The sequence below is a fragment of the Glycine soja genome, chromosome 15, assembly GCF_004193775.1.
Source record: "Glycine soja cultivar W05 chromosome 15, ASM419377v2, whole genome shotgun sequence".
Taxonomy (NCBI): Eukaryota; Viridiplantae; Streptophyta; class Magnoliopsida; order Fabales; family Fabaceae; genus Glycine; species Glycine soja.
In genome coordinates, this window is record NC_041016.1 from 13,591,281 (window position 1) to 13,604,749 (window position 13,469).

Below are 13,469 nucleotides of genomic sequence, written 5' to 3' on the forward strand. Positions count from 1 at the left end.
TAAATAAAATCATAACAAAATTTGTAGAAATTTCTAAGAGAAATTTAAAAAAACACAAAATCATAAAAAAAGTTGAATGAATATCTACAAAAAAAAACTACACGAAATATTTTTTGAACATTCAAATCACATTATTTGTTTTCTGATACAAAATGAGGATGTAAATGGCAGCGGAAAAATGAGTTTCAATATTGTAAAAAAAAAAAATTATATATGAAAAAGTAATTATGAAATAGTTAATGTACAAAAAGTCCAATGAATGCTTATAACCAACCATAAGAATTAATGATTTTTTTATGAATCAACCATAAAAACTGATGATAAAAATAAGTAGGATTTAAATAGGATATTATAATACTCATTTTCATAGTTACATTTTCTTTAAGAAAATATCCTCACAAGATGATAACTTTAATTTTCATTTGATACATGTTGGGTATCTATATTCTAATACCCCTACTCATTACTTGTACTTTACTTTTGGGTAAAGTTAATAATTTAATAAAAATATTAATTAAAAATCATCACAACTAAATTAAAAAAAATCATTTACAAATTATTTAAACATAACCTTAAATAATTAAAACATAAGATTAAATCATCGAAACACACCTTAAATAATTTAAACATAAGTCATAATTAAACAAAAGTAAAAACATAATTATTTTTAATTCTTAAATTTCAATAAACCTAACAATAAACTCCTAAAACTCATGCTTAAACTTAGACATAATGTGATTGTACTCTCTAGCTAAAAGACATGTCAAAAATATGATAAAATGACAGCAGTTAGTTTATAATTATATATTTTAATTCTAAAGAACATAGATAGTATAATGCAATTAATAAAAGAATATATATATAATTTTTCTCTATTTTTATATTTTTATCACATCTTGTCAATATTTCTTTCTTTTCTCTTTATATCTCTCTCTAGGTATCACTTAGCATTAGATGTCCTTGTATTATTTTTTCATATTAAAAAACTCTCATAAATAATAAGATCTACAGTTACCTGCGTTGAGGTGGTGAACTCATTGTTATTGAACAACACAGATACATGTAATAGACCAGATTGTTTTCAATGTGCTCCTCAAGGTGGTGACACGACTACAAATCGCACTTTTTACATCGATAAAAAATGACATTTAACATCGGTGGTCAACCGTTGTTGAATATGATGTCATTGAAAGTTAAAATTTCAATATCGGTCCTCAATTAACCGTTGTAGAAATACAATATTTTCTATATTGGTGCTGTCTTGATCACCGATGTAGTAATTAGATCTTCTACATCGTTGCTCATGTCATTACCGTTGTTGAAATTAGACTTTTTACATCGGTATTGTCCTGATCATCGATGTAGAAATTAGACCTTCTACATCGGTGTAGTCGTAAACGGTGTAAAAAGATGTGTTTTAATATCGGTACTTACGTCACAACCTATGTTAAATGTTGAATAACCTGTAATTAAAATTTAGGTTAATTAATAATCAAAATTTATATTTTCAATATTATCAATATTGATAATAATCAATAAATATTATTATGTAATATTAAAATCAGTATTTATAATTACTTCTTATGATATCCTATTATAAGAAACCAAGAGTTCTCAGAATAAATAAAAAGCACCACCCAGAACAATATTTTAAAGCGGAAATCATATGCTACCTTGAAATTAATAACTAATGAACAATGAAAAGGTTGGTTTCAACAAGCACCAAGACTCAAGTATATGATAAAAAAACTCTAAATGTCAACTAACTATGCACCTGGAAATTCTTCGGCTGAAAGGATTGCAATCCTGCAAGTGCTCGATAGCAAACCTTTCCCTGAGTCTTCATGCCTCAGCAGTTGTTGAGAATTTTTTGTTACTGAGCACAAGCGTAGTGACCAAACCAAAATTGTAACTGCGATCGCAATTTAAAACCTTGCTACTACCATATCTTCATAATAAAGAAAATAAGCTATAGAATGTCGTTAGATCATGTATGATGAGCATTAACTTCATCTTCATCAGAGCCAGTTATGCATTCCTTCTCATCCTCAAAAGCTTCAAAGGGAGGATGAGGGTTATGTCCTTTTCCAAAAGACCTAATATGATCCTTTAGGGATCTCTTGTGCTTGAAGTCTGAGCCACAAGTGCAATACCACAACTTGCCACAGTTCTTCTCATGAGTCCTCCAATCCCCTTTGACTGCAAATGTTTTCCCACATTTTCTGCACATGAATGGCTTTGTCCCATGTTTTATTTTGTAATGGGTTTGGAGGGTTCTAAAGTCCTTCAATGGCTTGGCCCATGGATGATTGATGTTGATCTTGCAACCTTGAGCATAGCAATAGCATGGTAACCTTAACACTGCTGCTGGTTGTGTTCCTTTGAGTGAGTCTGGTCCTTTCCTAAATTCTGATCCATGCCCCCACATATGCATCTGCAAATTATGAAGAAAAAAAAATTAAGTTGGTTCTAGTTGAATTAATTATTAGAGTATATGCAAGCTCGGTACTAATTGATCTTAATTAAACTTGCTTGAAATTAACTAGGAGTTTGTTTAGTTTTTTTTTTTTCTCCTTAAATCTTTAGTATTCAGAAGTTACATTTTGTGTGAATTCATTTAAAAAGTTTGTTTGGCTTTAAAAATTGTGTGATATTTTTATTTCTTATTACTTCAAATAATTATAGAAACCCTATATTTTCATTTTTATTTCGTGTTTTAGAAAATAATCAAGGCTGCTATATTTGACCAACCAAAATCGTCCTTTAGTCCTTTATATATCCTAGCAGTGGCCATTGTTGCAAATAATTGTTTATCTTTATTCTTTATTTAGTGATGTGTCTAACATGTCAAATTGTCGTCTAAAAGCTACAGCTGTAGTTAGCCCCATGATTTACCTTGGTTTAAGCCTAGTAGTTATGCATCCTAGTCCTAGCTACTGTGATAAATTATGCCACCTTCTCCTACATATATAATAGCTCCAATTGGAAAGGAAATAAAAGCATGCTTGATCAAGATTATTATAATTTCCCTTTCAAATTTATGGGGTGAAAAAGAAGCCTTTCATTTAAAAGGATAAAGAAAAGAAAAAAGGTATCAAATGGTTATGTATACGTTGTTACTAAAGTTAAATTATATAGTTGTTTTCTTCTTAACTATTATCATCGTTATCGTTATCATGTAAAGCATCTACTTCATTTTGCCGTGGATAAGAATGCAGGCAATTCAAATTCAGTACAGGTATGCACACAAGCTATATATATTGAAAACTACGGAATGCTGTACAAAATTAAGAAGCTGTGGAAAAATAATAGAAACATTGACTCTTTTCATAGTTTTGGTTTTGATGGAATGCATATACACAAGAAAAGAAAATTGAAGTGATTGTAAAATTATGAAAACAAAAACAACATCATATATATTTGAAGAATTATAGAAGATTTTTTATTCCCTTAATACCTAGCCCATAGGTAGCTAAGCTAACTCACTAAAGATGTCCAGTGCTACCCGGTTCCAGAATATGTGTACAAAATTGAAATGCTAGCTAGGTGATAATTATATATCCCCATGAAATATATTTATATATATATATATATATATATATATATATATATAGGCCTGTTAATTAATTAATTTATTATTATTATTATTATTATTATTATTGTCTTTTCCTTCGAAAGGACTTAAAAATTTATTGTATTCAGAACTATTTTTTTCTGAATGAAACTGAAGCCATTTTTTGAGGTGAATGATCAAATCTACAGCCAAGTTTGTCGTAAGTGGGGTGCCAAAGTCTTCGATCTGAGAGTACTTGTTAGTACTAAGATTACATTCCTCCACACAATAAATCTTGAAACCTCATTTTAAAAATAAAAATAAAAAAGAAGAAAAGAAAAACCAGGGAAATCACGTAAAGTAATTAGTATATGTTCAGTTTAATTGAACCAAATCGTGACTATTATGATCATGTTCCCCTCAAAGGAAATTAAAGGTAGATCAAGCACGTGCAACTATATCTTCTCTTACGGTGGTGATCTATATTTGTTTGCTGAACCCTTTACTTGAAAGCCTAGAAATAGATCCTAACCTCAACATGAGTTCCCTAGCTTCCACCACCACAGTTTAAAAAAATCATCAACAAATACTTAAAAATAAATTAAAATTGATCAAACTTTTCATACAATGTAAAATCAGCTTATGTTTATACTTATTTGACTTCTTTACAAACACCTATAAACTTTACAGAGTTAGGCATATTATGATCTATATGTTTCAAAAAAATAGAAACATATATAGTAATAATAATTATAAATTTAATTCACAGTTGCGACTCTTTCCTCTTCTTTCTTCCTCATGGTCCTTTTACATAGCTTTCCACTTCTTTTATATACATAAATTAAGTTAATTTGTGTGCAAAATATAGAGTAAATTTATGATATGAGATGAAGTTGAGAAGCAATTGAACTAACCTGCATGTTGCTATACCTATTGAACGTCTTGCTACAAATGGAGCAAGCAAACTGCATAGGTCCAACAAGGATCTGTGCAGGAGTTGGAATCCAAAACCTTCTCTCTTGGTTGTTAAAGGGGCAACCATGGAAGCTTCTCTTTGATGACTCTTCTTCTTCCTTAACATGGACAATCATCTTCTCATCAACCTCATCAGCATGCCCTTTATTAGTGTCAGGCAATCCAAAGTGCAAAGCCACAGTTACTTGTTCAACCTTTTCCTCTTTCACCTCAAAACTTTGATCTTCATCTTTTGAGGCCTTCTCACTTAAAATTGGCAAGAATTGGATAGTTTCCTGAACAAACTCATTCTGAGTAAAAGAAAAAGAAGATGAAGAAGAAGAAGGAGAAGGAGAAGATGAGCATGATATAGTATTGGAATTATTTAGATATGAATTAGGAGAAGAACATGGTTTAAGCCACTCAATGAAAGTAGGAGCATGAAGGTATGGATTCTTATTGTCCTCCACATTGCACTCCATCAAACTCATGTTCTTCAGAGAGTTTCCCCTTGATTTGGTGAAATTCTCTCCTCCTCAGAAAAGGGCTATGTATGTGTCTGTGTGTTCAGACTTAATTGGTTTCAACAAGCTTTCAGTTTCAACAGCCTGTAGACGAAAAGTCAATAATTGTACTGTAAGGGAATATACAGCCAAGGGTTAAAAAAATTAGCTCATTGACAGTAGAAACCATTAACTATTATTAACATTTCTCTGTTTTCAAGACAAAATATTAAGCTGTAACAATCTCAATTTCTAACTAGTGTCCATTCTGTTTCAATCCCTTGATACAAAACTTTTTGTTGATCGATTTCTACATTAAATTACCAAAAACAGAACAATTAATTCTCTTAAAAAAAAAACTATAAGATTGTTTCGTTTTTCATTTCATGTAAGTGAATGAATTATATGAAACCATCTTAGAGCTTATTTTAATAGATTCTGAACGCTTAAACCAATGATAATCGACCAGTGCCGGTATTAATTGCTGTTTTCTCAAGTATTCAACAAATAATTATGCCAGCTCTAGGTACAAAGTGTTTATTAGTATTGTTACAAATAGACACTTATAGTGATATTGAAAGTAATCCTTTGTGCATTTTGCATTATAAAAATAATAAAATGAAGAAATAAAAAAGGATGAAATTAAGGTGGAAGCAAGAGTGTTACGAATATCCGAGAGAGATTGTGTGTGAGCTGGTTCTTGTAAGATCCTAGGATTGCTGCAACAGAAACAAGGGAAGCAGGTGGCAGTGTGAAACTTTCGGTCATCTTTAAGTTCATGGTAGTTGCTTGCTTGACAAAAAGTGTTGAGGCTTGTGCCCAGCATACTCTAGCTGTTAATGAAGTTAGCCATATGGGAACTACATTTAGAACAAGTTTTGTCTCCTCCACTCTTGTCACTGTTGCTAATCTCCAAGCATTATCTTTCTGCTCAACATATTTCTCTTCAATTATTGCAGCCTTGTCTAGAAACCTATTCATTGAATTCATAGAGTATTAATTTCAATGATATTTGTAAGTAGTAGGTTGGTTCAAGTCTATCTTTCTTACTACTAAATTAACAATCATTTAAAAAATAGATACATTCCATTGAATTCTAACAACCAAAATAAGACAAAACTTAGATGTAATTCTTTAGGTGTTGTTTTCCAATTAAAATTAGAGTTTCATCTCAATAAGATGATAACCTATGTTGACCTTTAATTTAAACCTTTATTTGGTATATTATTGATGTAAAACTCCAATTCTGATTGGAAAACAACACCAAAAGCATCTAAATAACTGCATTTAAGTTTTGTCCCAAAAATTTTAGTCTCAATCTGACAAGGTCCATGTGTGATACCTGAGTCCGCTAGTGTGGCTCAGAAGCCTTCCTTGCGACTTCTCTAACTTTGGGATTTCATACAAAAGAGTAGGATTTGAAGGACAAGACAAATTCCTTTTCCTAATTGCTGCAACTAAAACCTGTAAAATTGGCCTAAAAGGGTTTCCTGCTGGCTGCTTGTACCTATAAAAAGGTCTCCCTGCATATAAAGCTATGGTAGTGAGAGCCATGAGAATAGTGATGATGAGACTAGAAACTCCCCAACTGACAAAGTCTTGAACATAAACAACCACTGTTGCACCAAGCAGCATAGCAAAGCACACAGTAAAGCTCCACCAGTTGAAGAAGGACATCTTCTTCTTCCTTTCTTCCCAGTGATCGTTGTCGAATTGATCGGCTCCAAAGCTTTCCAAGCATGGTTTGTGTCCCCCAGTGCCCAAGGAGATGCAGTAAATGGCAAGGAAGAAAGCCACTTCACGAACCACCCTAGGCTGATTATTGTTGCTTGGCTTTAGACTTGGGATGAATTGTGACAAAATCAAGAGGCTTAATCCCTGGTTTGACAAGTAAAAATTAGGTTTATTTTTCATGGAAACAATTAATATATGAGCGCTTGCATTTGATGTGTAAACAGAATTATCAGTATCTCCAGTATAAGCATCATACTTCTTAAAAAAATTCAATTTTTTTTGTCAAAATGACTACCCGTTTGGCTTTTTAAAAACAAATTTGATAATTCTTTGCTTCATCTGTTCCCCTCCAATTGTTCCAATTCGTCAATAAAAGAAATTCAAATTTATTTTCAGGACTAAAGGAGTGTCAAATTGATCAAAAAGACAGGATATATGAAGTGTAGAAGCTCACATTACTAAGTTATAATAAAAACATGTTGCACATTGATTAAAAAAATTTGGATTTACCATTAAGTATACGAGGGAAGAAAATATGACCATGTTAAATCCACCAGTGTAGGCATCAGCAACAAATCTCCCAACCAAAGGCATCAAGGTTGTTGTTCCTACCCAGTAGTTTACACTCTTGGCAGCTGTTAAGAAAATGAATAACATGTTAAGAAAATGAAGAAATAAAAAAGGATAAAATTAAGGTGGAAGCAAGAGTGTTACAAATATCCGAGAGAGATTGTGTCTGAGCTGGTTCTTGTAAGACCCCAGGAGTAGTAGAATTTTGATGTTTGTCTCCGAGCACCTTATCTAACATACGATAATTTAGAGAGATCAAAAGAACAATAGAGAAAATAACTAGTGATGAATTAAAGGCATGAATTGAACTTACCTAGAGTTGACTCTCTAATAATATCATGATCTTTTTGAGAGAATAGCAGTAGCATTAGTATTGAGGGTTCTTCCAGACAATACTTGAAATCCTTGGAAGAGATCAGAAACAGAGTTGTTGTTTTGGTGAACGTGAGTAAATGTGAGTAAGATAGGGAAGGGTATAGAAGCCACAACCAATAAGGTTTTGAAGCTCTTGAAACTCCACCCTAGTTTATTCATGGTGACGTGATATCAACTAACAACAGAAACACACAATAGCATCCCTAATACTAAGAAATAAGTAAGAAGGATTGATTCATCAAAGATCAAAGCAAGCAACAGCAAGCAAGCCAGATCAGATCCCCAACTTTACTTACTGAATCGGAATTGAATTCACAATGCGAAATGGAAAATGCTTTCCGACAAGGCAACTCTGAATCTGTGATCTCATTCATCTCCGACTTGCAGGCATTAGTGAAGACGTCGACGACGGCGTCGAGATCAGGGGAGGAGGGGCAGTGGATGATACCGATGACGGCGAGGGTTTTGCGGTGCGACTGGAAGTCCTCCCATGGACTTGGCGTCTCGCCGCCGAGGACGAACTTAAAGAGCAGGGAGCCAGAGTCCCAGGGCTGGACGGCGAAGGGAGACTTTTGGTGCTCGGTGTAGAAGGAGCTGATCGCGGAGAGCGGGATCGTGTGCAGCGGGAGCAGCATAGAGTAGTAGTCCCGCAGCACGTTCGACGGCACCGTTCCGATTGGAACCACCGCCACCTGGATCATCGTCGATCCCTCGATGCTCACTTCCAAAATAAGGTAATGGAAGAGGCTAGAGGTTTCGTTTTTCTGAGGCTAGAGGTTTCGTTTTTCTGAGGCTAGAGGTTTCGTTTCGTTTTTCTGAGGTTAGAGGTTTCGTTTCGTTTTTTTTTACCAAAAGGGGGTCGTCACTTCCTTTTTGGCTAAAAACATTGTTTATTTCATGGGTTTTACAAAAATACCACCCTGTTATATTCAATAACGATTTGGGATTTGGTGATTTTGAGTGTGTCTCGTTTCGTTTTTTTCAAATCGGGGTCGTCACTTCCTTTTTGGCTAAAAACATTGTTCATTTCGTGCGTTTTACAAAAATACCACCCTGTTATATTTAATAACGGTTTGGGATTTTAGTGATTTTGAGTGTGCCTCGTTTCGTTTTTTTTATCAAAACGGGGTCGTCACTTCCTTTTTGGCTAAAAACATTGTTCATTTCCTGGGTTTTACAAAAATATCACCCTGTTATATTCAATAACGGTTTGGGATTTGGTGATTTTGAGTGTGCCTCGTTTCGTTTTTTTCAAAACGGGGTCGTCACTTCCTTTTTGGCTAAAAACATTATTCATTTCCTGGGTTTTACAAAAATACCACCCTGTTATATTCAATAACGGTTTGAGATTTGGTGATTTTGCGTGTGCCTATTTCGCAACCGTAAAACCTTTCCATATAAGTTTGACTACATGAATCACACTATTAAAAGCTTATTTATTTATCTAACTAAATTCCTATGTACTTCTTAGTACATACAAACCAGAATCTAAACAAATTGGAAACAAACATGGGATTTTTAAAATAAAGTTTCAGACATGTTCAAACAAACTTCATTTTTCCTTCTTATTTTCTTTCCTTATCCAACAAAGCCCTTGATATCTATCTTCCTTGACTTTTTTTAGAACCATTTTTTTTCCTAGAATCATCCGTACGTACCGCTGAGTTTGTCACGCAAGGAAACATCTTCATGTGTCTGAGTACCATTTCCAGAAGACTTGGAACCTGTTTTGTGTTTTGAACTTTTGGGGGAGCTCATGGCACCAGCTAGGGTGGAAGGAGGCTTTTTCCCAGTACCTTGTGAAGACTGGGAACCCCTTTTGTCTTCAGAATCTCCTGAGTAACGCATGTGGTCGCCTATGGTATTCATTTTTGTTGAGTAATATGAATACGTGCTGAGATGTATAACGATGTGCTATGTATACTATATTGTTTTGTATGTGCTTTGGAGATAAAAAGGACGATGCAATTTATTTATATGCACTCAAATATATGCAGGCTGCAAAGACAATGTAACTAGCTACCATGTAATTCATGCATAACTCAAAACATGCATAAGAATCTTTCTATCTTTCGTGTGAGACATATGGTGAGATGTGTCATATTTCCTTTTATATTTTTTTCAAAGTCATAAAGTAATAATCGATTAAATCGATTGTCTAATTTATTATTTTGTTTCAGAGTTGTTATGAGCAAAGGTTAACATTAACATTAATTTAAACAATTAACATTAATGTGTAATCAAATTAACAGAAAAGCCCTCAGTTTTTACAAAAGAGATAGACTACCTTGTTGTAATTTAATAACCGGGGTTAATCAATTAAAATAAAGAATATTGTTTCCCTTATAAAACTCAGCTTAACCTTGATTAACCCATGCTGCAATCAGCCGTTAAAGCAGTAATGTGGGGGCGGGGGCGAAAGGACAAAGATGAGATTTTTTTTTTCAAAATTATCAAATGGGATAAAATTTAAATTAATATCTCTAAAAAAATAAGTCATAAATTATTTTACGACTCTGAATTAAAAATAGTAAATTATATTATTTTTTTTCTTTTTTTATGAAGTCGTAAAAATATTTATAATTTTAATTTTTTTAATTTTTTTTCAATATGACTTATTTTATTGTCTTTTACATTTATGTCACTTTCATGTTGTTTAAAAATGTGTAGTGGACGTGTTTAATAATTTCATTTTTTTTATCGTAACAGAGAATTAAATTGTAATATATTAAAAATTATAAACAATTTTCTTTTGTGATGAGTTCAAATTTATGATTATATATGTTTTAGTCCCTTTAGATAAGATAAGTTTGTATTTAATAATTTGCAAAGAATTAATTATCTTTTATCGGTCTCTCTTTTATGGAAATCTACATATCATATGTGTTTCTTGTCCTTAAAAATAATAATCTGTTCCTTATTTACAAAATAGGGACTACACATGACAAATTTTTTTATAGAAGAGAGAGTAAAACAAGATAAATTTTTTTATAGAAATTAAAAATAAACATTACTTTCTAAGGACAGAAAAATATACTTGAGCCATCAAGATGCATTTCAAGAACAAAACAGCTATTGTTCAAGCTTTTAGCGAGGAGGATCCAAACAAAGCAATTGAAAAAACTGAAGGCTTGATAGACAATCCTAGTATATTATATATACATTAAAAAAAGGGCATGTATAGGACAAAAACCACATTTAACTAGTCTTATATAACTAAGTTCTCATATTTTGTTTACTGTCATTAAAATCTTAAGGACTATAAATATTCCTTTGATCTAACAGTAGTATTTATGTAGATGCACTACACCACCTGATTTGAACCTTTTGAGTCATTGAAGATTTTTCTTGAATATTTGATTACTTGAACTAGTACTAAACACTTACAATTTATTCACCACTAAAAAAAGCATTAACAAAATACTTTAGCTCGGGATTTCATTTATTGCCATCAATCTTATCAATTGGACCGGGTTTCAACTCATAATTAACTTTTGAAATCTAATTATAAGATGTTTTATTAATAAACCATTAAACATAAATATTTTTTTTACAGAGAAATTAGAGCTTATGAATAGAAAATTCACAGCCTATTATGCAACAACAGTAAAACCTTATCTTCCATATAAGATTACATGAATCACAGTATTAAAAGCTTATTTATTCATCTATCTAAATTCCTATGTACTTCTTAGTACATACAAACCAGAATCTAAACAAGTTGGAAACAAACATGGGATTTTTAAAATAAAGTTTCAGACATGTTTAAACAAACTTCATTTTTCCTTCTTATTTTCTTTCCTTATCCAACAAAGCCCTTGATATCTATCTTCCTTGACTTTTTTTAGAACCATTTTTTTTCCTAGAATCATCCGTACCGCTGAGTTTGTCACGCATGGAAACATCTTCATGTGTCTGAGTACCATTTCCAGAAGACTGGGAACCTTTTTTGTATTTTGAACTTTCGGCGTAGCTCATGCCACCTGCTAGTTCTATCCATACACTTGCACCAAATCCTTTCACCAAAGCAACATAACAACCAACAACACAATAAGTATTTTAAAACCTCTCTCACTCTCTTAATCTATTAACATAATATGAAAAAGAAATTTTTCAGCCAACAACAATTCATACTTTTTTTATGAAACTACCATGAACAATTCTAAACCATGTATGAGCATCGGGTAATATTAAAATTCAACAATCTATATATCACAATGGTTTTCTTTATCCGAAAGAAAGTTCACCACATGAGACGGAGCCAAACACATTGAATTACAAATTCAAATGGAAGTTGCCCTATGTTATTGGTTTTGTTAAGAGACGAGCCAATCAGCGAGGTTGCCCATGAGCTTGCTAGGGTATCTCCATGTTTGCTTAGTCTTTAGCTATCATGTTATCCCATGTATTGAATAATTGGTTATAAATGAAATGATATGAGTATTATTCAGTAAAATAAGACTAGGTGATTATAATATGCTACTTTTCTAAAAAATCATCAAATACAAATTTATGTAGAAAAGAAGAAAGACTTGTCAATCCAAATTATACACCCTACTTACAAATAAACATATAGACTTATTTATGACTCACAATGAACATGTAGTTCTTCAAATTTACAATATCTTATTCCTAAACACTACAATAATCTAAACAAGTTGGAAATAAACATTCAATCTTTAACCAATAGTAGAAATTTTTGTGAAATTTCTTCCAACATGCACATAAGTTCCCCCTATGAATAAACCTGCAAAAATATTGAATGGTGAATAGAAATGATTATAGGTTCAATTCAACCACCAACCCCAAACAATCATTCCAAAGCAAAAAGTGAAAAATATACTTTGAACACCAAAAGAGGAATTTTTTAAAATGTGAAAAACAAAAATAGGACAAAAAGATATAACTACAAAGGAACATGTTTCACAAAAAAAATTTGGTCAATACTTACCTGTTTTTCATTTCGTATTCTCTTAATTTCGTTGACTTTTGGTTTGGCTACTCTTAGAACCAAACCCGTTTTATGTGCAGGATATTTCATATAGCCCAAAATACCTCCTATACCATTATTTTGGGGAGGGCTAGAGCCCGAACCATTTTGGAAAGCACAATTGTTTGTGTAGCCCAAAGGATTGCATGTGCTATCATGCTCTTTCTCATAATCGTTCCTAAAGCCAATAACACAGTTTGAGAAAAATAAAATAAAATAAAAGAGATTAAATCAATTAAGATTATATAATAATGTATAAATTAAATATAACATTTTTGTATTATTTTTTATGAGTAATTTTAAGTATTGAATGATATTACTTAAATATTACTTTTTTTTAATTAATTGACTTTTATGATTCTAAAAAATCTATTTTCTAATTTATTAATAACACTTAGGTTTTATTTATTTATGACTTTCATTTTATCGTATGTTATTGAATAAAAAAATTGGAACAGTTGTATATAATATTGTTTTTGTAGAAACATTAAATTTTTTTATAAAAAACAAATTTGTATGAGAATACGTAAAACAAAAGAATCTTCTATAAATTTTTCCATGAAGGTAAGTAAATAATCCTTTTTTTTAAAATAAAATCATAACAAAATTTGTAGAAATTTCATATAGAAATTTAAAAAAAAACACAAAATCATAAAAAAAGTTGAATGAATATCTACAAAAAAAAAACTACACGAAATATTTTTTGAACATTCAAATCACATTATTTGTTTTCTGATACAAAATGAGGATGTAAATGGCAGCGGAAAAATGAGTTTCAATATTGTAAAAA

At 31.7% G+C, this 13,469-nt stretch overlaps 2 protein-coding genes and 1 long non-coding RNA gene across 4 annotated transcripts; all 3 read right to left on the reverse strand.

The window, feature by feature from the left end:
* Positions 1–1,987: 1,987 nt before the first annotated feature.
* On the reverse strand, positions 1,988–4,979 carry LOC114385843 (zinc finger protein WIP3-like). Its single transcript, XM_028345902.1, has 3 exons — positions 4,917–4,979; positions 4,468–4,818; positions 1,988–2,434 (listed from the first exon to the last, which is right to left on the reverse strand). The coding sequence occupies exons 1-3, from the start codon at positions 4,977–4,979 to the stop codon at positions 1,988–1,990; spliced, it is 861 nt and encodes a 286-aa protein (XP_028201703.1).
* LOC114388378 (protein NRT1/ PTR FAMILY 5.6-like) lies at positions 4,912–8,536 on the reverse strand. Of its 2 annotated transcripts, none has more exons than XM_028348825.1 (7): positions 7,986–8,536; positions 7,628–7,835; positions 7,459–7,545; positions 7,255–7,379; positions 6,353–6,888; positions 5,677–5,983; positions 4,912–5,115 (listed from the first exon to the last, which is right to left on the reverse strand). In XM_028348825.1, the coding sequence occupies exons 1-7, from the start codon at positions 8,388–8,390 to the stop codon at positions 5,044–5,046; spliced, it is 1,740 nt and encodes a 579-aa protein (XP_028204626.1). In that variant the 5' UTR covers positions 8,391–8,536; the 3' UTR covers positions 4,912–5,043. The 2 variants fall into 2 exon arrangements, with proteins under 2 accessions (XP_028204626.1, XP_028204627.1); XM_028348826.1 differs by having other exon boundaries at positions 7,628–7,718; positions 7,986–8,535.
* Positions 8,537–12,181: 3,645 nt separating this feature from the next.
* On the reverse strand, positions 12,182–12,691 carry LOC114387018. The gene is made up of 2 exons (XR_003661209.1): positions 12,641–12,691; positions 12,182–12,436 (listed from the first exon to the last, which is right to left on the reverse strand). It is a non-coding gene; the product is annotated as an uncharacterized LOC114387018 (long non-coding RNA).
* Between the last annotated feature and the right edge of the window lie 778 nt (positions 12,692–13,469).

Excerpts from the sequence above, each read along its gene's own strand:
- LOC114385843 (XM_028345902.1), bottom strand. The coding sequence starts at position 4,979 with ATGTGGAGGACAATAAGAATCCATACCTTCATGCTCCTACTTTCATTG. Across the intron at positions 4,819-4,916 it reads CATTGAGTGGCTTAAACCAT|AATGAGTTTGTTCAGGAAAC; the intron begins GTTCTTCTCCTA and ends TCTTTTACTCAG. Across the intron at positions 2,435-4,467 it reads ATAGGTATAGCAACATGCAG|ATGCATATGTGGGGGCATGG; the intron begins GTTAGTTCAATT and ends CATAATTTGCAG.
- LOC114388378 (XM_028348825.1), bottom strand. The coding sequence starts at position 8,390 with ATGATCCAGGTGGCGGTGGTTCCAATCGGAACGGTGCCGTCGAACGTG. Across the intron at positions 7,546-7,627 it reads TATTAGAGAGTCAACTCTAG|ATAAGGTGCTCGGAGACAAA; the intron begins GTAAGTTCAATT and ends ATCGTATGTTAG. Across the intron at positions 5,116-5,676 it reads ACAATCTCTCTCGGATATTC|GCTGTTGAAACTGAAAGCTT; the intron begins GTAACACTCTTG and ends TTTCGTCTACAG.